Consider the following 25,366-nt stretch of genomic DNA (forward strand, 5'->3'; position numbering starts at 1 on the left):
AATCAAGAGAATTAATCTGAAGACCTGGACATAAATTCACACACCTGTGGATACCTGATTTTTTTTAACAAAAAGGTCAGAAATAAATGAAAAAAAAAAAAGCATCTTCAATAAATGGTAGCTGGTTGTCTGTATGTAGAAGAATGCAAATAGATCCATATTTATCACCCTATACAAAACTAAAGTCCCAGTTGTTTAAAGACCTCAACATAAAATCAGATACACTGAACCTTATAGAAGACAAAATAGGAAATATCTCGAATGAATGCATTGGCACAGGAGACAACTTACTGAACAGAATAACAATAACTCTGAGAGTCCATCTTACACCTGTCAGAATGGCTAAGATAAAAAACACAAGTGACAGCTCCTGCTGGCAAGGATGTGGAGCAAGGGGAGCCCTCATCCATTGGTGATGAAAGTATAAACTTGTACAGCCACTGTGGAAATCAATATGGTGGTTCCTCGGAGACTTGGGAATTGAGCTACCACAAGACCCTGCTATACCACTCCTCGGCATGTACCCAAAGAACACTCCACCATGCCACAAGGCACTTGTTCAACTGTGTTAATAGAAACTTTATTCATAATATCCAGAAACTGGAAATAACCTAGATGTCCCTTGCCCAAAGAACGGATAGAGAAAATGTGGTTTATTTACACAATGGAGTAGTACTCGGATGTTATAAAAAATGACATCATGAAGTTTTCAGGCAAATGAATAAAACTAGAAAAAAACTCAGTCTGAGTGAGGCAATTCAGACCCAGATAGACAAACATAATATGTACCCACTTATAAGAGGATATTAGCTGTTAAATAAAGGATAATTGTACTAAGATACACAGACCCAAAGAGGTTAACAAGTAACAAGTAACAAGGAGATCTCTAAGAAAAATGTATGGATCTTCATGGGAAGGGGAGATAGAATATATTTTGAGGGTGGAATTGGGGTGGGCGGGGATAGGAATAGGATGGGAGAAGGAGGGATGAAGGGAAAGAGTACAGGAAGAGTCAACTGGAATAGGCTGCCATTTGGGAGGTGATGTCGAAACATCCTGGAACCTATGAGGATGACCCTTGCAAGGACTCCTGGTAATGGAAGATACAGAGCCTGAACAGAACATCTTCTTTAACCAGGCAAGGCTCCCGGTAATGAGACTGGGACACCAACCCAGTCACAAAACATTGGAACCACACCTGTCCTGCTTGCAGGATGTCTTGTGGTAATGGTGGCTCAGAGCTTGTGAGAGTGGCCAGCCAATGACTGGTCTAACTTGAGGCCCAAGCCACCACTGCCTGGATGGGCAGGCACCAGAAGCTATAGAGTTCAGAGACCTAGGCTAGAACCGAACACAACTTAGAAAGAGAGAGAAAGGAAAAAGTCGATGAAATTATTCCTAAAGATAATCTTCTATACTCATAAATTGGTGCCTAGACCAATTACCATCAGAGAGGCTTCCCTTAGCAGCTGATGGGAACAGATGCATAGACCCACAGCCAAACATTAGGCAGAACTTGGGGAACCCAACAGAAAATGGGAGGAGGATTGTAGAAGCCAGAGAGATCAAGGATACCAGAACACAGCCTACAGAAGCAACTAAGCAGGGCTCACAGGGGCTCACAGAGACTGGAGCGGCAGCCATAGAGCTTGCATGGGTCTGCACTAGGTCTTCTGCAAACATGCTGTGCTTGTTTAGCTTGGGGTGCTTATAGAACTCCTCATCGTGGAAGTGGGGGTATCTCTGACTCTTTTTGCCTGCTCTTGGGACTCTTTTCCTCCTCCTATGTTCCCTCATCCAGCCGCGATATGAGGGTTTGTGCCCAGTCTTATTGCATTTTGTTACGCTGCATTCAGTTACTATCACTGGGAGGCCTGCTTATTTCTGAAGGGAAACTGAGGAGCATTGGCTCAGAAGGTGGGGCGGGGCCTGGAAGGAGCGGGAGTAGGGGAGGCTGCACTCTGGATGTGTTGTACCAAAGAAGAGCAAACAAAAGGAAAGAAGGAAAAAATAAACAAAGAGAAAATTAAAATAAACATTTGTACAAACAAAAATCAATAAAATAAAACCAAACCAAAACAAAAAAGAAACAGAAAACTCTCTACTAATTTGAGTAGATGGAGGGGAGATAGGATCTTGCTTCTTAACGAACTCCGTGAATGTGAGGATCTGCATCTCACACCGGTTTTTGTTCCACACAGTCACTCGTTGCTTTCTAATTCTTCATGGCTTTGTGATTCTTTTGCAACCTCATAATTTCCATTAAAAATGAAATATGGTAGCTGATGGAATAAATTACCAAAATTCATGTAATCCTTTCATTACTCTCATATTTTAGGTTGCTTCAGGCTCTTTGTAGAATAAATTTACCACAGCAACAAATATGGTTGGTTTTTTTTTTTTTTTTTTTATTCTCAGTGGATATTTACCAGCTTAGCTGACCAGTGGTAATATTCAGCTTAAGGAGAGAGAGGAAAAGAGGAAAGAAGAGGAGGGAGAGGAGGAGGGGTAGGGGAAGTAGTCAAGGAGGGAAAGAGAACAGGGAGAGGGCGGAGTGCGGGTGGGCGCATGCGCAGGTAGAGACCAGAAGTTGTCAGATACTCTCCAAGGTGCTTCATCTTCCTTTTTGGTGGCAGGATCTCTCACTGAACCCGAAGCTTGCTGACTCAGCCAGCTGGTCAGCGAGCTCCAAGTTCTTCCTTTCTCCATCTCCCCAGCACCACAGTCAGACACCGTGACGCACAGCTTCTGACGTGGGTGCTGGGAGCTCAGACTCAGGTTTTTTTGTGCTTACAGAGCAAGGGCATTACTGACTAAATCGTCTTCCCAGCCCCTCTGTTTCAATATATTAATTGTGAATGAATTTACATTTTAATGAGGTTAAAGATTTCCCGATGCATTTTCCAATTGCATCTCCTCTTCATCTGTGCTTGATAGAATGGCTTCCTAATGGTTTTCTTATTGATTGTGGGGCACCTCTTGGACAAAACTCGTAGTTGTTTGTCTTTAATTAGAATTTTGGTACCCTTTGGGTCAAGGACTACACAGATTATCTTCCTGTCATCGCTGGTGGCTCGCGACTAGCACACGGCATGTGCTTATTCAACATTTGTGGAATGAAAGCAGCCTGCCTGTTCCCAGTATTTTCCATGTATTGTCTCCATCTGGGTCTGTGCATGGACAACTGATAAACACTGTTTGTTGTGATAATTATGACATATGGTATATTTATTTTCTGTGGCATCTGTTATAAATAACACTCCCTAATTTGTTCATTTTAGTTCAACAATCTTACAGATTTTTTTTTTTTCTAAAGCTATTCCACTTATTTTTTGATATTAGTAAAAATCTCATTAGGGGTGATGGCTCATGCCTGTTACAGTACTTAGGAGGCTGGGATGGGAAGATTGCATAATTTCAAGGCCAGTCTATTACATAATAAGTTCCAGGCTAGCCTGGACTACATTTCAAGGCCAGTCTATTACATAATAAATTCCATGCTAGCCTGGACTACAGAGTGAAACTATTTTAAAACAAACAAACAAACACCCCTCTATAATTAATACATACAAATATGGCAGCTTTAGATAGAATTTCCTTGACTTTGCTTTAACTCATCCAATACTATTCTGGTTTGTTTTCTGTTGCTGTGATAAACAGCATGACCAAAATAGTAACTTGGGGAAGGAAGGGGTTTAGTTCACCTTACGCTTAATGATTCATTACTGAGGGAAACCAAGCAGGAAGTCAAGACAGATGCCTAAAGCAGTAACTGAGAAGGAACACTGCTTATTGGCTTGCTCCCAGACTCATGCTCAGCCACCTTTCTTACACAGTCCAGGCCCACCTGCTCTGGAATGACACCACCCACTGTGGGCTGAGCCTTCCTACATAAATTAGCAAGCAAGAAAAGGCCTCCACAGACATGGCCATGGGCCAATCTGATAGAAGACATTCCTCAGCTGAGATTCTCTCCTCCCGTATGTGTTGACAACACACACACACACACACACACACACACACACACACACAGTGCAAGGGTGCAGCTATTACACTTTGCTATAAATGGCAAGCAGTTACCTCTCCTTCCACCAATACTAAAGGAATGGCATCCTCTACCCTTTCTACCATGCTGCTCCATCCTCACCCCTAACTGTTTCACCCCCCCCCCAGAACCTTTAACTCACATCTTTCTAGCCTAGCCCTCCAATGGGTTGGCTGTATCATTCCTTCCTCCTTCCCACCTATGCCTTGCCTCCATCATTTGTATTGCGAGGGGAGGGAGGTGTTCTTGGCTTGTTCTACTGCTAGCTCCCACCCTTTCACCATGAATCTCTTCTAACTCTACCCTAGATCCTGAGACATTGTTAATCCCAGCCATGTGGATAGATGAAAATTCCTGAAGTAAATCCCAGGTTCCTTTCCACCTCTGTAGCTCATCTGATGCAATCTTATCAGGAAGGAGGCCCAGCCTCAGTTTTCTACTCTTGAAACTCCTTACCCAGTGCTAATTTCTCTCCTTAAACTCAGAAAAGGTTTGTTGCCACATAGAAGTAGTTTTCAGCCAGTGGTGTGTCCTCTCTAGGGTCATCTGGAGGAGTCTAGGGACCATTGTTTTTCATAACTGAAGGAAGGAAGCACCCCGGTTCTAGTGGACAGAAGCCAGACATCTAACTAACATGTGGTTCCCAGGACAGCCACCACCACAAAGACAGGTCTAATCCCCAAGGCAGCAGGGCTGAAACCTCATTCTCTTTAATTCTTCCCACAGACTTCAGCCCCTCACTGTTTCTGCCTACCCTTCTGTAGTCACCATTTCCTGAAAGACTGAATAAATAGCAAGCAGAGAGAGATTTAATTGGGGTTGGCCACAATGTTCCCATTACATTCAAAAGCCCTTTTCCATCAGCACCAACATGTAGTATTGAAGAAAAAAGAAGAGAGAGGAAAAAAAAAGAGCACAGGCTCCTACCATTCAGAGAAACTTCAATAACCCTTCAGATGTCTATTAGATGTGAAATTATTTCATTTACATGTGAAAGCACATATTTTCACACATACCCCTCATTCCACAAATTAAATACCAATATCGGAAGGCTTGACACGCAGCATTAATAATGTAATTTGATTTCCAAGTGTTCTATGTACCGTTCCTCCAAAGAAGATGTGGAAACATCATGGGGCCACATCTGCCGTTCAGCAGCCCAGAGATCTGCTTAAAAGATCTTTCAATGGATGCCACTGCAGACCTTATGCCCTTTTCTGCTTAGCCCTTTCCTAAATCCTGATGGCCTTAGATCTCCCTTGTTGTTGTGCCTACTCCACTGTTGTTCACCAACTTTAGATTAGCTTCTAAGCTGTCCTTGATCTCTCTGCATGGATCTGGCCTCATATGCCCTCCTTAAATTTCTACTGTCTTTGTCACTGAGGCCTCATGTTAGCTCTCCATCCAAGAGACCATCCCTGAACACCTAGTGAGGGACGGGACCCCCACTTCATTCTACCCTCCCACATGCTTTCTTTTTCTTTGTAGAGCCTACATCCCCTGGCAACCTATACCCATATTTGTCTTACAAACACACACACACACACACACACACACACACACACACGAAACAGAAGAACAGCTTTGTGAAGCTGCATCTTTGATTCAGCTATCTTCCCATTCCCAGAAATGAATCTGGGACACAGTGAATATTTATTAAATGTCTTTCGAATGAATCACCCCATCATCAAACCTAGGAGGGGTCTATCCCCATAACACAAAGAGATGGTGAACTTTGCCAATCAATCCAGCGAGAATACGCTGAAATTTCACTAGGCGTTTCTATTGCACATTGGCAAGTGCCAGTCCTGTAAAATGATTACAAGATAATATAACCTGGTCTCTTTTTTGTCTTGTTTTCTATTAAGAGGCCTCATCAGAATCTGCCTCTGGCTAACCTATACCAGTGGGATTTGCAGAGCTCATAGAATTGCTAAGAAGACTGAAAACAGATTTGGCACCTGGCAGGAGCTAAGTGGGCTCCAGGGAAGTACACGGCTCAGTTAGAAATGGCTTCAATGCCAAGCAGACACACAGGATGAGAAGATGAAGCCAAATGGCCATCTGTGGTTTAGACCCTCCTTATGCTAATCATTCCAAGGTCAAAGGCCCAGAAAAGAACATCCAGGGGTCACCTTGTGGATCTGTTCCAAATAAAAAGCAGCAGGAAGAGGAAAGATCCGGAAGAATTATCCAGCTGAAGTCTCTTTCTGCTTCAACAAGAGGGAAGAGGCATCCTGATGTGTTCCCAACAGGGTTGTGCTGTGTGGGTCAAAGAATCCCCAGGAAGAATCCAGCACTCTGTGGGAAATGGTGATGGGTAGGTTCTGAGCAGCCAGGGACTAGCAAAGAGCTTCTCTGCCCTTGTCCTTCAACTGCTAAATCTCAACACACGGAAGCCAAGGTGAGGATCTGAGGGGTCCTGAGAAGAGTGCCTGGTAGGAACCCAGAATTCCCCCACATTCACTCCTGGAAGCTCAAAGGGTTTATCTAAGAAGACACTTGGTCATTTCCTTCCATAGCCCAAATACTGGCCTAGCACCATTATTGTTTAGCAAATGTCCCAGGGAACTGTGAAACCAAACCTACACTTCCCAGTGTGTTCCATTGACACTCTCATGCAAACACTTGGCATGTAAAGGCTTGCAGAACTTAGACAAATGTGCCCATCAGTACACTGGGGACCCAGTAAGAAACAGCTCACCTCGGAATAAACCGTATTTTAGTAAGATATAACTAGAATTCAGTGTCCTGCTTAACTAGTATCCAGATGTGCATCATGAGAGAAACTAGTTCCAGGAAAGAGTGAGAAGATAAAGTCTCTTCTCATAACTGGTCGCTTCCGAACTGCCCAGAAGAAATTCAGTTGGCTGACCTTAAGTTGACATTTTCTGAAAGATATCAAAGCCTCAAAATGGAATAGGTGGGTGGCAACATGGAAATTATCTTGAGAATCAAACTCTGGCCACTTTGTTTCTTAATAGAGAGCTATTAGAAAATGCCAAGTCTCTTGCCAAGATATGGAATGGCTCAGAGACCTCTGTCCATTGAGGCTAGCTTCTCATGCAAGGTGGACTCAACCTCACGCTTTCCATCCTTCATAGGACACAAATCCTGGAACTGCACTGTTCTTTTATGCCTTGTGTTTCTACTGTCTGGTGGAGACCATTTGCCTCTTGGACCCCCAGTTTCCCTGACAAGGAGGAAGGGAAATGTGTCCTCCAGATGGAAATTTGCTAACTTCCAACCTCCATTAAGCTCAAGGGTGCCAGACACTTAGGGTCAGCTCAGGAAACCCTGGGCCTCATAGCTTGCCTTACATGTGAAAGCTCATTATCATGATGACATATCTTCCCTTGGCTTCACACATGTTCTTCCAACTTAAGAAGCGATTACTGCGGCTTTGATTTCACAATTAAAATGGAGCAGTAGGAAGAAATAATGATTGATCTCTGAACTATTGTGCCGAGCTGCTGAAAGTGCTGCAGTGTGCTGGGAGCAGAAGCCCTGCATCACAGGGATCGATAACCTGAGCTATATTGGTGCATTTGCTGCAGGCTTCCCGGGGTAGACTGGTGCTGGCAATTAAAGAAACGAGTTGACTTTAAAAGTGCTTCACTAGGAGCACGCAACCTTGATTTGTAAGTGAAAGTGTAGCTGTCCTTGGTGCTGTCAAAACTTCTCAATTCTTGGCTGTCTGCAAGAGCAGTTCCCTCTCAGAGCTGCCTGGGTGCTATGATAAAGGCCATTCTGCTACAGATAATGAAGGCTCAGAAGCCTGGCAGGGCCATAGAGGAGTGCGAATTTTTAAACAAGAATAATGGGGATAAGAAGAGGTTTAAATTCCTATGTATGGTACCATAGTGCCATCCTAGTGGGTTACTGGAAGACCCCTGCTATGGCCCACATTGATAGGGCAGCAATGTAATGACATTGGCTTACAGCTCTGGAAGAGGGCAGCTTCTTCATGTCTCTGTTATTCATGCCTCCAGCACAGAACTTGCTCCTTAGTGATTTGATTTTGCTTGTTTGCTTGCTTGGTTGATTGATTGAATGTTTTAAAGCTGATCTCCAGGGAGAACAACTGTTTGGGAAAAAATATCACTCCTTGTTGGCTTTGACCTCTTGGTAGCTCAAGGTAGAGAGTGGGAGGTTAACAGGCAAGGGCATATGCTTTCGTTTCTCTTGCTGGGGACCACCCATTTCACTTTAGGGTGAATAGAACTGGTCCATTTTAGTGAGGTACTGAATATTGGGCCTGCTCATTTTCTCAGAATCAGGATGTATGTCTTGGAGAAATGCATCGGATGACATCTAATCTGGAGGGTATGAGTCTGTTCCTACTACCATGAAGATGGGTTCCTCCATGTGACTGGTGGAAATGCCTTCATCTGGCAGTGAGCAATCCTGGTTTCCATTCCTGGAAGGGCTACTCATCTGATCTGTAGCTCAGGGATTTCTTATTGGTCCAAGCTGACAAGAAGATTTCTATGAAGATTGCCTTTCATATTCCTGAGCCCTCCACTGCGTGTTTACTGAAAAAAAAAATTCAAAATGCCAAAGTGTATATCTTATTTACTTGTGTATTTTCAAGCCTCTACACAAAGCTGGCATCCATAGATGTTGGGTGTATGTGTGTGTGTGTGTGTGTGTGTGTGTGTGTGTGTACGTGGATAGGCATGGTGATGGATGGATTGGTGAGGTTTGTGGATTCTTTATTTGTGGGGAATTCTAAGACTCCTGATGAGGCTTCTCTGTGTATTCTGATTGTAGCCAGAAAACTAAGCAGAGCCTGGGGTATGGTCACAACCTTTCTGGGGGCCAGCCCCAAGCACGTGGATGCTTCCCATTGGCTCAGCCTTTTAGCAGTCTGAGCAGCTCAGTGAGTAATTTGAATCTGCTTTGCTTAGTGGGCAGTTCTGGTGGCAGCTGTCATTCTTTCTCAGGCAGTTCTGCAGTCATGATACCCACCCATTCCCAAAGATGCTTAGAGGGCAGGCTCACCTCTTTCCTCTACCACTCATCCTTGACTCCCCATGGACAGGGGCCATCCAGTCACCCACGTCATCACAAGAGGGCTGGGCTCTGAGTTACTTCTGCTTCTTCTAAATGCCAGGCTCCTACAGGTCTACCCCAGTTCTGTAGAACTGTACCCCAGTTCTCTGCCCTGTGGCCCACCTTGACCTCAAAAACAACTGTGGAGGGCCCTTCTGTAAACATCTGAGATCTTGAGCTGGAGAGATCAGCTGGTAAGGTAGTTGCCAGGCAATCATGAGGGCCTGAATTCAGTCCTCAGAACCCATTTCAAAAAAGAATGGCAGAGATGACAGGGCACACTTCTAATCTCAGCAGTGGCAAGGGAGAAACAAGAGGGTCCCTCGGACTCACTAGCTAGACAGCCTAGCCTGCTTAGCAAGCTCTAGGCCAATGAGAGACTGTGTCCTAAAAACAAGATGGACATCTCCTGAGAATGACATTCAAGGTTGACCTTTGGCCTCCACAAGAATATGTATGTATACCCACACACACAAAACGCATGCATCACAAGAATATCTGGGGTCTTAAAGGAACTCCTTGTGACACTGCCAGCGGACAAATTAACATTCCAAACACAGCTAGTGCTCTCTACAATTACATTCTCCTCAAGACTGGAAGGCAGAAAACAGCCTTCAAACGTGGCATTTAGGGCCCTAACTGCTCATGAATGATGAAGGCGGCTACTACCGCAGCATTAATCTCCCATCATTGACCTCTTCCTTCCTTAATTGTAAAGGGTGAAAACTTTTATGACAGTGGCTTCTTAAGAACTAACTTCGTCTTTTTGCTGAGGGAACAAGAAGTCCAGCTAATAAGATGACACAGGCAGATGTCCCCTGGCAAGGATGTCTCATGAGCAGTGTCTGATGGACACGTCCTAATGAAGGGAAAGCAGCTGGCCAGGAACTGTCCCTTTGGCACCCTTGAGTGAGGCCCCTGCCTTACTCACAATACATCTCAATTATCAAGAATTGCCTGTGCAGCGACAAACGGCAGGTGTGAAAAGCAAGAGCAGGGGATGGATCTTCCAGCTGTCTGACAGATGTGGACATCTAAAGACATCAATTCTTTATGCAGAGACTTGAAAGGGAGAAAGTTTTCAAACTGCCTTTAAATTCTGTACATTTAAATTTTTAGTTAAACTTAATGGGGGAAATATGCTCGTGGGAGATTTGTGAAGAGATGGGCTCGGGAGTGCTATGGCGGTCCATGCTTTGTATTCTGTGTGGATGCAACCACCCTCTCCATTAGTAAGTCCATAACCATACTTAGTATTCAGTGGAGACAGGAGCCAGCAGCCCTATAAAGCACTGTCCAGGGATAGGGCCAGGCGGAGCAGGGCTTGATAAATGCTGGCTGCTAGCAAAGTTAAACACGCTGAGAGTCTCCAGGCCCCAAGAGCCATCCATGAACTTCACAGACAAGCTTTGATTTTATATCCTCCAATCTCTCTTTCTTCCCTCCCTCTCCCCCTCCTCTTCCCTCTCTTTCTCATATATATTGTTATGTGTAATGTGTTATGATATGTAGCTCTATGTGTCAATAAGTATGGGAATATACATGTCCCGTCATGTGTGGAGACCAGAGGACCATAGGTGTTGGTGCTAGCCTTCTATTTTATGCGAGATCATCTCTTATTTGCTACTGCATACTCCAAGCTAGATGGCCCATGAAGTTCTGTAGATTCTCCTGTCTCTACCTACTGTCTCATCACAGGAACACTGGGCTCACATATGGTACCTCCAGCATTACATGGGTTCTGAGACTCTGAACTCAGGTCCTCATTTTCACAGCCACTGAGTCATTTCCCCAGACCGCAACTTCTCTTTTTACCTTGCAAACATTCCTTAGAGATTTGTCCTGAATTAGAATGCATGACACTATCCATATTTCTCTCCTTTCAAAATGCAGATAAGAAAACTATCCACTGCCTCCACGTACTACACACAAGACCCTATGGCAGGGCAATCTCATTTCATTCTCACGGTGTCCTTGGCTTGCAGCTGCTCTGTTTTAAGAAGAAGGCAGAAGAGATTTTCACCCTGTGGTGCAATGGCACCTACCCGCCTGCAGGGGACAACGCAACAACAGGGCCCAAGTCCTGCTCTGTAAGGAATCACAGTGATGCTGATGAACAAGAGTAGCATGATGTGATCGCTTAATGAGCTGAGGGCTGAGGAGTGAGAGCAAAGAAGAAAGGAGAGATGAGTGGCTCTGATGTGATGGCCTGAGCTGAGTTCTTATATGGAGCAGAGGGATCCTGGATCTGGAGACGGTGGAAGCCAAGGGTGGGAAAACAGTGTGGAGGGAGGGAGAAGAGAAAGATAGAACAATACTTGGGTTCACATCTCTCTGATGTAATATGTACTGTTATGTCTCCTCTGACCACACCAAGCCTGGTTTGTCTCTGGTGCCTACTATAATCCTCCTTCAGCTTCATCACTCCCATAATCCTCATTTGTTAAGACAACTGACCTGCTACAATTCATCTGACAAGTTGTCCTTCCCCTATGGTCCTTCCTCAACTGTCCATCTCCTTCCCTCCCTCTAAACTCTCAGATTCCCCTAAGGACACCATAAACTGTTCCAGAAAAGAAGAGAGCAGCAGAAAACACCCATAAGCATCTGTACTGTTTTGGCAGGTGGGGAGAGTGACCTCAAGCAATGCTAATTTAAAACGCAGTAACGGTTTTTATGATAACGGGATCAGCTGGGAAACACAGAAAAGCTACAGTGAGTCTCTTGACCATCAGTGTTTAAGGCCCTCGTATCTCTAAAAGCAACGACATTATCCCTTGACCCAAACTCTAATTGGTGCTCAGAGTCCAGAGCCTAAAATCTACATCATGCATGGTGTTGTAGGTGGGAGGTGCCCACCCACACATTGCCTTCATTCAAACATGACTCCCTACCCCCAAACACAGCAGGAAACCCATCTTGGTCTTTAATCACCCTCACAGACTACCTCTTAAATTTCATTAAAAAAAAAAAAAAAGAGCAAATCAAACTTTAGCAGATAAGAAGCATCCCGGAAAGCCACATTCAGAGTTGAGTGGGGAGCTGGACTCATACCAACAGGGGTAAGAAAGATATAGAAGAAACTATAAGCTATTCATCTTTAAGACAAAGCTATTGAAGACCAGAAAAGGAAGAGAATTTTAGAAATACAATCTTATCATAGATGATGACTCTGTCTGTCTTGCGGCTAAAATCCAGAGCCCATCTCCATCAGCTCTACACCCATGGGGCAGCACTTTACCCATGGAGAGGGAAATATTATATAGTATGATCTCTGGTTTGAGGCACTGAGATGAGTACAGTCAGGAAAATATACAATAGAGTGAGCTAGGCTTCAAAAAGTGGCAAAAAGATCCATAAGGAAGTGGGGATATGTCTGCTCAAATGGACTGCCTATGATGAAAACCTATATGGCCCACAGGGGCTCCAGGTTAACTATGGGACATTGTAGCATTCAAAAAAAAAAAAACCTATCAATTCTTACTCAAATGGCCCATTCTTTCCTCATAGCCCTATAATATGCAGTTGCAAATCATGCCATTGGGATGCCATGCTCTTCAGCAGGGAGGGCCTGCCTGGGGCAAGGCTCACTGACCCCTTTAGCCTGAGCCCCTCCGCTTCCATCTGTTTTATACATTGGCTTCTCAGAAAGGCACGCTTTAAGAAATAGTTCATTTAAAAATAACATACACTGCTTTAGGGAAAGTCACCCCTCTGTGATCTGCGCTCACCCCAAATGGTCAAGGCAGTTTTCAGAAAGCAGAAACTTCACAGCAGAATCTTAAAATACTGCTTAGGAGCCTTTCTTTTTACCCCAAAATCAGAGGCAAGGTGTCAAATACCAGCCAGAGGAGAGTCCCAGAAGCGTTTATAATCATAAGGTTTCCTTGTGGGCCCAAAGTAAGCATATGACATAAGAAAAAGGCTTTTTTAAAGAACCATGGCACCTTTGAACAGGAAGCCAGTTCCTTCCTGTCTCTTGCTCAAACAGGGGGGAGATGGATTCGGCAGGGAGCCTAAGCCTGGCCAAGAGAGAGCTTGTCAATGGAAGGAGCACAGGCAGTTGTGTTTCTTTGTAAGGTCCAAAATGATGACCCAGTGACATCACCTGTCCAGAGTTGCATGAGGAGGTATGCCTCCAAATTCACGTGACCCTGCTGGGTAGAAACTGCTTGTTTGGGTGAGATGTTGCTAATAAGATGAGAGAAAATGGACTTGGTCAGGAAATAAAGTGGGTTTTTTTTTTCTATATTTTTACCCAGCTAGCCATTTAAGGAGAGGATTTTTTTTTCCCCATGAATAAATGCAGCATAAGCTTGAAGCAACACATGGGATCAAATGTATTTGAAGCCCATTGTGATATTTAATGTAACAGTCACAGTAATACCCAGCTTGTTAGAACAAAAAGAATATTTATTGGGCAGTTGAACTGTGACAGAGCCAGAGGGGCCTAAGACAACCCAGCAAAGTGAGCTTCAGAAGGAACCAAACACTCTGTGCTTCTACTGCGCACCAGGGCGTTCACTGCTTATTTTACATCTAGGAAATAACGCTAGCGAGCTGCTTTGGGATGACCTTTCCTCTTGCATCCCTCCCTCTGTGCAGGCCCAAGCCCCTCTCCCTGTGCAGGTGAATGGTGTGAAGTGGCAAACGGTCAGTCAAACAGTCTTCCAAAGCCAGCAGCAAGCTTTCGTAAGGTTAAGGGAAACAGCGAAGCCTCTAACTGCAGCACTGCTTAATGCAAAGCTGGGGCTGGGAGTCAGAGGTGAGCTCTGCATAGCACAGGACGTCACCAATTACCCTTAAAATTAGATTATGTATTAGGTGACAGAGGCCAAGAGAAAGCTACAGAGAGAAACTCGCAGAGGGGACTGCCCACTGTACTATTTATAGGGGACTGTGGCAAAACAGAAGGCCAAGGCCCAGGCAACCAGTGGGTGCAAGCCAGGAAGTGACAGAGCTGTCACAGTTCTTCGTGGCAGAGCAGATAGGGCTGTCACACAGTCCTGGATAACAGGGACATGTCCTTTCCAGTAAATGTCTTACCTCACTAAACGCAATAAGCTCACATGTGTCTCCTCGGGCCTTCTTTAGGGGAAGCAACAGCAGATATTTCTTCTGTAGCCAGAAGAACAAGAGTACCTCCACTCACCTACAGCACACAACAGAGTGGACTCTGCACAGAGAAAGCACCCAGCAGACCCGACACAGACCAGGTCCCTGCTGACAAAGGGGGCCAGTGGTAGTCAGGTGCCTCTTAATGCCCATGTGAAAGAACCTTGGAGAAACCCAAAAGCAGGCATTTTCCATGTCTGACTCTGAACCACTGCCACACAATCAGGTCCCTCCCTGCTCATCCACCAGCCTTGGGAGGGTTCTGTAAGATCCCCTCACACAGACATGTCTCCAAGCTGCTGCTTTGTGCCAGCCCTGCCCTTTAATCTATTGAACAGCCTCTACACATCGGTCCAACCTGAGGATATAGCAAGGACAAAAGGGTGGGCCCTGGTCCTCACTTCCCACAGCATGGAAGGCAGGATGATCAATGGACACAGTGAACCAGGGGACGCAGCACAGCCACAACTGTGGAACAAACAAAGCTCCTTGGTGACGCTGAACAGGGGCTGTGGGGCAGAGGAGGCCCTGTACACAGAGAGAGATGGTGGTGGGAAATGAAGTGGTCACATGGTGAGGAGACAGGAGAGTAATTTAGAATCACAAATGAGGGTGGAGAGCTGTGTGCTATGCCTGAGAATTCCTATTTTCTCCTCTGGGGACTGATGCGAGTTTTACCCAAGGAAGCAGCATTGCTTGAAGACGTTCTGATAAACTATTCAAAGGATGAGTTCTTCTGGTGGCCAGAGAGGAATCTAGGAAAAGGTAGGAGGTAAGGAAGACTGAACAAAATGGCTCCTATATAAAATAAACAGGCTTCACATGCAACTTCAGCAAGAAGGACCTCATGAAAAGCCAAGGGTTAGGGAAGGCTGACAGGTCCACTCCACTCCCGGGCCTTCTGTTCCTGCTTATAAAGAAGCTGAGCTCACCAATGGTGTTCTCTGGAGAAGAGCTGCCCGCTGCTGGCATTCTAGTTATGAAGAGATGGGACAGTACTTCTCAAAGCAGAACCAAGTATGCCGTGTGGATTACTGCTTCGCTAGTACCCCAGTAGTTCAAAACCATCGTTGGAGAGATGGGGCAGCTCCACTCTTTGAAAGCTGGACAGAGAAACCGTTACTCTCCTTGTTTAAGAGGGCTACAAAGACTTGATCCCTCTCATCCATCACAGACCCACTCTTTAAAAGCTGCCAGTTGTAAAGGTCGGCCCTAATTGATCAGGATGGAGAAAATTCATGCCGCCACTACTACCCCCTTTCCTCCCTAAGCCACCAGAATCAGTAATGGAAAGTCTGGGTGACCCTCATCTGTCCCCTTCAGTTTTACTTACATTTGTTTCCTATTGGCTCCCTACCAGTCCCTTCTTAACATCTGCAGCCTTGTCTGCAGGCAAGTCACAGGGTGATGGGTAAGTGGTAAAGGGAATCTTCTAGAACTATAGAATTGAGCTTTGAAAGGGACTTCCCACCATCTTCTGATTTTAAAAGCAGATGTGAATTTAGGTGGAAATAGTCATCTTTCCCACATTTTTTTCTCCCTTTGTGTTCAGATCCTATTAATCATAGGAAACTGAAATTTTACTCAGGCCAACAGATTCTCAAGGCCTTGCCAAGAGGCAATTTAACCATAAGCTTTCCACCATCCACCCTCGCAGGATGGAATTTCGAATGACTGAGTGAGTGGTTCCATGGTCTAATGGGGACACAGACATGAAGATCCAAAGCTACATTTACTTGAGTCTTTCTGACTGCAAATCAGGACATGGCTGTCATGAGACCCCATACCCCTGATTGAGCTCTTACAGCAGGGGCTACTCCTTCATCGTTGAGCTTTAGAGCAGCCCCACAGAGACTGAAAATCTTATCCCCACCTCCTCCCTGCCTTAGGACACTAACAAAGGAGGAAATGGCAGCATCTTCCTTAAGGTTAAATCCAATGGATGGCCAGGTTTACCACTGGCATGAGAGGTGTCTCAGTAGAAAGCACACTGGAAAAGCCTGCTCTCTTACCACCTATACTTGTGGGCTCCGTTGGGTTCACAGCCCTCCATACCTCCCAACTCCCATTTCCTCCTGGAGAAGCTGAATAAAAACAGGGGCTGTAAGGCAGAGGAGGCCTCAATTGCATCTCAGCTGCTGTCCTAGTGTTTTCTCCCACCAACCAGTGCAGTAATGCAGACCAACAAGGCAGCACACCGAGAAGTAGGGCCTGCCACCAGGCCTGAGGAGCATGAGTTTGATCCCCAAAATCCATAAGGTGGAAGGAGAGAACCAACTTTTCTAAGTTGTCCTTTGACATGGACACATGCACCAACATAAGCATACCCCTCCAACATACACAGATATGTGAAAAGATAAACATAGATAATTTAAAAAAAAAAAATCTGTAACCCTGCCTTAAACACTACATCAAGCTGTGCCCCGTTTCCTGGACATCTAGAGCAGATGTCACACTGGATTCTCGCATGAAGTATTCAAACCCCACAAATTCAACACATATGGCCTTTGAGCTTAGTCTCATCCATGCCCTCTCTGGCCCATATACCTAAACAATTCACCTCAGAACCCCTGCTCACAGCCTCCATCACAAAGTGAACTTGTAAGAGATAAGAAATATATAACTCAGCTCATTATTTTTACTTAAACTTTAACTTTAGAACATTGAACCTGACTATAAATTATATACAGAAACATTTTTGTGGCTTCAAAATCAGATACATGACTACGGTGAAGACCCGTGAAAACCCCTAAGGATGATTCTTTCTAGAGAAATTTGCACTTGCTCCTTGGTGGCTACTCTCTTTTTCTTTTCCTTTTTAAAAAATAACTTGTATTTTAATTTAATAAAATTAAATTGGTGATTCGTCTGCATGTATGTGCTTGTAAGGGTGTCAGATCTTGGAGTTACAGACAGTGGAGTTGCTATGTAGATGCTGGGAATTGAACCTATGTCCTAGGGAAAAGCAGTCAGTGCTCTTAACTGCTGTTCCATCACTCCAGACCCTCTGTTTTTATTTATTTATTACAATTTATTCCCTTTGTATCCCAGCTGTAGCCCCCTCCCTCTTTCCCTCCCAATCCTGCCCTCCTTCCCTCTTCTCATCCCATGCCCCTCCCCTAGTCCACTGATAGGGGTGTTCCTCCTCCCCTTACATCTGACCCTAGCCTATCAGGTCTTATCAGGACTGTCTGAATTGTCTTCTGTGGTCTGGTAAGGCTGCCCCCCACAGGGGGAGGTGATCAAAGAGAAGGCCAATCAGTTCATGGCAGAGACAGCCCCTGCCCCTGTTCCCCTTACTAGGGAACTCACTTAGAGACTGAGCTGCCATGGGCTACATCTATGCAAGGGTTCTAGGTTATCTCCATGAATGGTCTTTGGTTGGAGTATCAGTCTCAGAAGACCCTTGGGCCTAGATCTTTTGGTTCTGTTGGTCTCCTTATGGTGCTCTGTTAAGGCTTTGTGTGTGTGTGTGTGTGTGTGTGTGTGTGTGTGTGTGTGTGTGTGTCCAATTATATGGTCTATTTTGGAGAAGTTTCCATGAGGTACATTTCCATCAGAAAAAGGTACATTCTTTTGTGTTTAAGGTGGAAGGTTCTGTAGATGTCTGTTAGGACCATTGGATTCATGACATCTGTTAGAATCATTCTTTCTTTGTTTAATTTCTGTTTTGTTGACCTGTCCTTTGTTGGGAGTGGGGTGTTGAAGTCTCCCACTATTAATGTTTGGGGATCTATGTGTGGTTTCAGTTTTATTAATGTTTCTTTTACAAATGTGGGTGCCCTTGTATTTGGGGCATAGATGTTGTGATGTTTTTGTGGTGGAATTTTCCTTTGATGAATATAAAATGACCTTCCCCATCTCTTTTGATTAATTTTGGTTGAAAGTCTATTTTATTAGATATTAGAATGGCTACCCCTGCTTGCTCCGTGGGTCCATTTGCTTAGAAAACTGACTTCAGCCCTTTACTCTAAGGTAATGTCTATCTTTTTTACTTAGGTGTGTTTCTTGTATGCAACAGATTGTCGGGTCTTGTTTGCACATCCATTCTGTTAGTCTGTGTCTTTTTATTGGAGAATTGAGTCCATTAATGTTGAGAGAGATTAATGACCAATGGCTGTTAGATCTTTTTATTTTGATGTTGGTTGTGGTAGTGTGTTTTTGTGCTTGGCTACTTTTAGTTTTGCTGTAGTGAGGTTATTTATTTCGTATGTTTACCCCAATGTAGGTAGCTTTCTTGAGTTGTATTTTTCTTTCTAGGCTGGATTTGTGGGTAGGTGTTATTTAAATTTGTTTTTGTCATTTAATATCTTGTTTTCTCCATCTATATTGATTGAGAGTTTTGCTGGGTATAGAAGCCTGAGCTGATATCTGTGTTCTCTTTGGGTCTGCATGATATCCATCCAGGCCCTTCTGGCTTTCATATTCTCTGTTGGGAAGTCAGGTGAAGTCAGATGGGTTTGCCATTATATGTTACTTGGCCTTTTTCCCTTGCAGCTTTTAGTATTTTTTCCTTTGTTCTATATACTTACTGTTTTGATTATTATGTGGCAGGAGGATTTTCTTTTTTGGTCTAATTTATTAGGTATTCGGTAGGCCTCTTATGTGCTTATAGGCCTCTCCTTTAAATTGGGGAAATTTTCTTCTATGATTTTGTTGAAAATATTTTCTGGGCCTTGGAGATGGGACTCCTCTTTTTCCTCTATTATTATTCTTAGGTTTTGTCTTTTCATGTTGTCTTGGATTTCTTGGATGGTTTGTGTCAGGAATTTTTCAGATTTAACATTTTCTTTGATGGATACATTGATTTCTTCCATTGTATCTTCCACACCTAAGATTCTTTCTTCCATCTCTTGTAGTCTGTTGATTATGCTTACCTCTGTAGCTCCTGTTTTCTTTCCTAAGTTCTTCTTCTCCATGATTTTTTCTTTTCTTTTTTTTTGAGCCCATATTTTATGTGTTTTATTTATTTTTTAATTAAATTTTTATTTTTTATTTTTTTCTTATCAGTTACATTTTATTAACTCTGTATCCTAGCTGTATCTCGCTCCCTCATTTCCTCCCAATCCCACCCTCCCTCCTTCATCTCCACCCTGCCCCTTTCCAAGTCCACTGATAGGGGGGACCTCCTCCCCATTCATCTGATCCTGTTTTATCAGGTATCTTCAGGACTGGCTGCAAAGTCCTCCTCTGTGGCCTAACAGGACTGCTCCTCCCTTGGGGGGTGGGGAGGTCAAAGAGCCAGCCATTGAGTTCCTGTTAGAAATAGTCCTTGTTCCCCTTACTATGGGAAACCAATTGGTATGATTTTCTGTTTGTGTTTTCTTTAATTTTTCCAATTCTATTTTCAGATCTTGAACCATTTTGTTGATTTCCTTCACCTGTCTGACTGTATTTTCCTGTTTTTCCTTCAATTCCTTCAGCTGTTTGTTTGAACATTCTTCTGTTTCTTTTATTTCTTACAGTGATTTAATTATTTCCTCTCTGAAGACCACAAACTGTTTGGTTACATCTTCATGTATTTCTTTATGGATGGTCATAATATGTTTGACTTTATATTCTATTTCTTTATGTATTTTATTTGTTTCCTCCATTTTCCTCTTCCTAAGCACAGATGTAAGGTCATCTTCTTGAATTTCACTTATGTTAGGGTGTCCAGAGTTACTTACCCCTGAATAACTGGGTTCTGGAGGTTCCATAATGCTTTGGCTTTTGTTGGTTGTATTTTTGTGCTGGCCTATACACATCTGGCTATCTCAAGTATTGGCTGTTAGTTTCTGGTGCCTGCTATAATCCTGATGTAGGGAAAATCCCCTTAGGATGATTGTTCTTGAAGGAGGCCTCCTCAGCTTTTTGGGTATGGTCATTGAATGGCCAGCGCTTCTCAGGAATTTCCACAGCTCACAAGTGTATGGACTTGTGTGGTAATTGTGGTCATTGATAGTCATAGGAGCTCTCCTCTCACCAGGAGAAGTCCTGGAGACAGCTTCCTGCCACTGGGTTTCTTGCTCTGAATTTAGTGAGCTGCTGCTTGCTGCTGTTTGCTGCTATTTGCTACTGCTGCTCTTACACTGTATTTTCTGGGCACAGCTCTCTTGAAGAACCAGGGAGCCCTGCGGTTTGGTCAGTTTAGCTAGAGAGACAGGTTGTGCCTTGGAGCAGTGTCTGGGAGCTGGTCCTATAGATCCCAGGCTTCTGTAGGTCTGAGGTTGGAGCTCTGTGCTCCAGTACATAAGAGGTAATCAGTGTCAGGTGAGAGCAGCACTCACACATTTTCCTGGAGATTAGATGGGTGTCCTGAGGTCAGACCTGATGTTTCCCCATGGGCTTTCCTCTTGACATTCTGTGGTGTTTTTGTGTCCACAGTTCAGTCTGAGATGGTGAGTAGAGCATACAGGCACAGGCGAGTGGCTTGTTACTGGCAACCGGGCACCCAGGAACTTTTCCTGAGAACTTTTCATAGGGGTGGGGGGATTGGCTGGGTACCCTGAGGTCAGACCTCATGTTTCCTTCACCATGGAGTTTCATCCCAATAGGGAAACCTAGTCTCTGGTGTTTTGGGGCCTATAGTTCTGTCTGGGACAATGAGTTGGGCATGCATGTGGGTCTCTTGGTTGATGGCTAAGCATCTGCTGGACCCCAGGACATTTTCCAGAGATTGTCTGGGAGACCTGAGGTGGGTGCCAATTGCTTCCTTCACTCTGTGGTTTTCTCTAGACTGGAAAACCCAGTCTCTGGTGTTGTGGTACCTACAGTTCAGTCTGGGATGGTGTTCAGAGCACATAGGATTATGGCTCTGGGCTGGTGATGAAGCACTGGCTGGGACCCAGGAACTCTTCCTTGGTTTAGCTGAATGACTTGAGAATGAACCTGATTGCTTCCCACACCATGGGGTTTCCTCTCCTTTCACCTGGGAAACACAATTGCTGGTGTTTTGGGGCCCAGAGTTTAGTTGTTTGCTGTGCAGTCACTACTGTCCTGCTCATCTGACACATTATCCTCTTGGTGGCACCATCTTGGATCTCCCCCTTCCACACATCCCTCTCTTTTTCTTAAAGCCAACTTTGCTTCACACTGACTGTGGTGGTTTGAATGTGAAATGTTCCCACAGGCTCATGTATTTGAACAGCTGGTCCCAGTAGGTGGTGCTGTTTGAGGAAGTTACAGAACCTTTAGGAGGTGGAGCCTTTTTGGAGGAGGTAGTTCAGAAGTGGGCTTTGAGAGTTCATTGCCCCATCCCACTTCCAATTTACTCTCCCCGCTTCCTGTCTGTGGTTAAAGATGTGATTTCTCAGCTTCCTGCTCTGGCTGCCTGTGCCTCCCCCGCCATTATGAATCCTAACCCTCTGGAACCATCAGCCAAAACAAATTATTTCTTCTGAAGTCACTTTTGGTCACACGATGTTTTATCACAGAGACAGAAAGTAATTAACACACTGACTCATCTCAAAATTATTTTGTTGACGTAAGACAAGATCCTGGCTACATCTAAGCAGAGATCTTTAAGGTGAACATTTCAGGCTACACAGCCAGTGTCTCAGGCTGTTTCCCACTTCCACTGACATATCCAGAGTGTCTTGGGCACATTTTCTACAGCCTGCACCATCAAACCCCCATCTGGAGCCACACAGTCTTAGTTTCTTTGGAAAGCCTAATTAGCTCCTCCTGAGCTGACACATTTCTGAGATATAGTACCACACACGCACACTTCAGTCACCCAGTGTGATTGCTCTCACAACCGCCATGGCTGTCCTGGGGACAATGCATCGCTCCTCTCGATGTCCCGGAACTCCCCAGAGCTGCCTGTGGCCAGCTCTGCTTCCTGGGCTGGCATTTGCTGTCCAGGCAGAATCATCCATCAACTGAATCACGTTCTCACTCCAGGCAGCTTCTTGGCTATGATTTGATATGGCCCCAAACTAAATATTTGCCATTATTAAAGAACAAGCTGTAAACAATGCTCTGGGGGCTTCCAGAAAGGATTAAGTATGAAGGTTTCCTTCTAATAACATTTTTGTCTTGGGTTGACTATGCTGGTTAAGAAAGAAATTCAGATGTCTGATATCTTTTGTATAATCACACAGTTGCAGATAATGGAAAGAAAAGTTATATGGAGAGAGACAACAGATAGACAGGTATGATATATAATGACATACATATATTATATATACATACATATTCATACAAACACAAACCTACTTTGCATCTACAGCTACCCATGTGCCAAGCTTATGAATTATTATTAGAATGATGATTCAAAAACACAATTTGCAACATTAAAACATCCTTTTAAATTTTGTTTTGGCTTGAGTCTCTGAATTGAATATTTTATTAATCTGGTAGTCTTATTATTCAGGACCATCAGAACATTTGACCTAAATCCATATGATTTCTACCAGGAAGGAGGTAGGGGTGAGTGCTTCTCACATAATTTATATTAACAAACTTCATAAACGTTATGAACTGCAACTGTCTCACCTCCTGTTTTTACAATGCAGTGACTATGTGTTTAAGCCTCATAAAAATGAATTATGGACACACAGCTATCATTCCTATATTTAACCTGCACCCACCTCATTCTGAAAGTGTTGCCTGTTTGCCCTATTGCTCAGTCCTGGTTAGAATCCAACTCTGTTTGGCCAAACTCTACAGGAAGCTGTGGTGACCCAAGCCTACCACCACAGGTTCCAGGGATGACACTTGGGGTGCCAGTGTCCCCATTTCATTGGTTTTTCAGAGACTGCTAGCCAGAAAGCCTGAAGGCTAGACATTTCAATCAGCCTCTTAGCTAACACCCACATTTGGAGGGAAAATGGGCTCCAAACACATTTCATTATTAATTTGACAGAGGAAGTGAGGGTGGGGGGAAACAAGGGAATGGGGATCTGAGAGGCTCAGTCTTTACCTGCTTTTGAAAGAGTTTCATGTCTTTCCCAGGCAGAGTCATCTCTGAGGGATGAGAAAAGTCGATTGTTCATCTGGAAAACAACAAAAATTTTTCCACTTCTATTTTTTCTTGCCTGGTCAATGGTGCACATGGGGGCTGGGGTGATGGCTCAGTGGGTAAAGTATCTGCTTTGCAAGCCTGATGGCCTGAGTCAGACACCTAGAATACACGTTCAGCTGAGCATGGTGTAAGCAGATCTGTCATCCCCAGTGCTTCTCTGGCAAGATGGGAGGCAGAGACAGGAGAATTCCAAGAATGCTCAGGCCACCTAGCCTAGCACAAACAGCAATGACCAACAGAAAAACCCTGTCTCAAACACAGTGGGAAGTGAGGACTGATACCCAAGTTGTCTTCTGACCAGACAGTGTTATGAATATAGCTCCATCATCTCTTGACTTAGCACTGCCAATGAAATAGAGGGTAGGTTTTTGATAACTTCAAAATGTCCAAGAATGGAAGAGAGAGGAGGAAAGAGGAAGGAAGGGGGGTTGAAATCAGCCAACATTGATTTGGGTGGATTTTGTTAGTAGATCAAAGAAGCACCTCCCAGTGCTGGCTGGATGATAAACCTGAACATTCAATAAATATTGGTAAATCGATTAACTGAGCAATTAAATTTCAAGAATTAGCTTTTAAAGTCCAATGAAAATAAGATTTATGGCCACATAGGGTTCTGTTGTCTGTAAGTGTATTATCATACTGATTTTCTCCTCCAGGAACAAATGGTTGAAACTCCACTAGTCTTTGTGAAAATAGTTGCTATGAATGACATTATGGACCCTGGGTATGATGACAGTGAGACTATAAGAGGTAGGTCTGACTTTAAATAGGGTGTAGCTCTCTACAAAGTTCACTATTAGGAAGCACGCATGAAGTTACCCAAAAAATTACACACACTAAAGTCTCAAAATGGGGCTGGGATGTGGCTTCTGTGTGAACTGTGACATGTAAGCAAAAGGACCTGAGCTCAGATCTTAGCACTTCCATAAAAGGCAAGCAGAGCACCACATGCTATAATTCCTGTGCTGGGAAGATAGAAACAAGAGGATCCCAGGGCTTCCTGGCCAGCCATTCATAGCCAAATCAGAATGCTCCATGTCCAATGGAAAGTGATTTAAATAGACATGACACTGACCCCTTTCTCCTCTACTGCACACACATACATGAACATGTACACTCACACATACATTCACACACATGCATTAACACATGAACATGAACATGAACACAGATACAAACAATCACACACAAACATGTACACACATACAAACATACATGAGTGTGTAACCGCAGACATATAAATCTCATGTTTTATGTAAGTTTAGAAATTTGGAATGGACTGTACTCATAGCTAGCTCTAGATGTATCATGGGGGTTGCACATCGGACACACCTGCTCCAGATTGTCTTGTTCTTCCATGTAGGTCTGCCCGTGTCTCCCTGTCATACCCTATGGCCTTGTCCAGCTGGTGAACTCCTCTGATGGTCCTGTTGTATCCAACCATGAGTTCGGAGGCTGCTTACTTTTGGAACTCAAGTCTGGCTCCTGTTATGAACCTTGGCTCAGTTCTCAGTCCAAGTCTGAGTTCAGCTTATTTGTGCTTACTCCTCATCTGGGCTCTTTTCACTCTTAGCATATGGACTCCACCCATGTGGGGCTGCAGGAGGAGAAGATGCAGCCAAAAGATGCTTTTGACTCAAGAAGTAGTCTGGATTGCTCAGACATCATAAAGACAGAGATGATTGGGGCTGGGATGAACTCCAAAGAAGCCAGGTGGCTTTCCGCTCTAGCCCCACTCAGTCTCTCTTCCAACCACCAACATGACTGCTGGTCATAAGACATGATGACAACTATGAGACATCATAGGTGACTGTCACCAGACTCAACTGTTACCCACATCAGTCACTGAATTCTTAGCATTCTTAGAAAGGTATGCGGGTGCTACCCCACAATGGCAGCTGACAGAGCCATCAGTAAAGGAATAGACCAAGGTCATGCAGCTGGGGTGAGAGAAAGAAAGTCAGGACTTGGACCAAAAACCAACAAAGTATCAATATCCACACTTTTCAGCCAGCATGTTCCAAGTATCATCATCACCACCATCAACATCATTACTCTCATAATTGTTATCACCATTATTATCATCACCAGCATCATGATTACCATGATCACCATTTATCACTCCAACCACCATCGCCACCATC

The 25,366-nt window shown here is 44.2% G+C and overlaps 1 protein-coding gene across 3 annotated transcripts in view; it reads right to left on the reverse strand.

Annotated features, from left to right (window-relative positions):
- CUNH10orf90 (chromosome unknown C10orf90 homolog) overlaps positions 1–25,366 on the reverse strand; it is a 224,473-nt gene that overhangs the window by 176,703 nt on the left and 22,404 nt on the right. For all 3 annotated transcript variants that reach the window (XM_055608880.1, XM_055608879.1, XM_055608877.1), the window contains one exon: positions 23,121–23,193. In XM_055608880.1, the coding sequence (XP_055464855.1) occupies positions 23,121–23,193 (73 nt within the window). The remainder of the gene's footprint in view (positions 1–23,120; positions 23,194–25,366) is intronic.

Source organism: Psammomys obesus, unplaced genomic scaffold (assembly GCF_907164565.1).
Source record: "Psammomys obesus unplaced genomic scaffold, mPsaObe1.curated_primary_1811, whole genome shotgun sequence".
Classification (NCBI taxonomy): domain Eukaryota; kingdom Metazoa; phylum Chordata; class Mammalia; order Rodentia; family Muridae; genus Psammomys; species Psammomys obesus.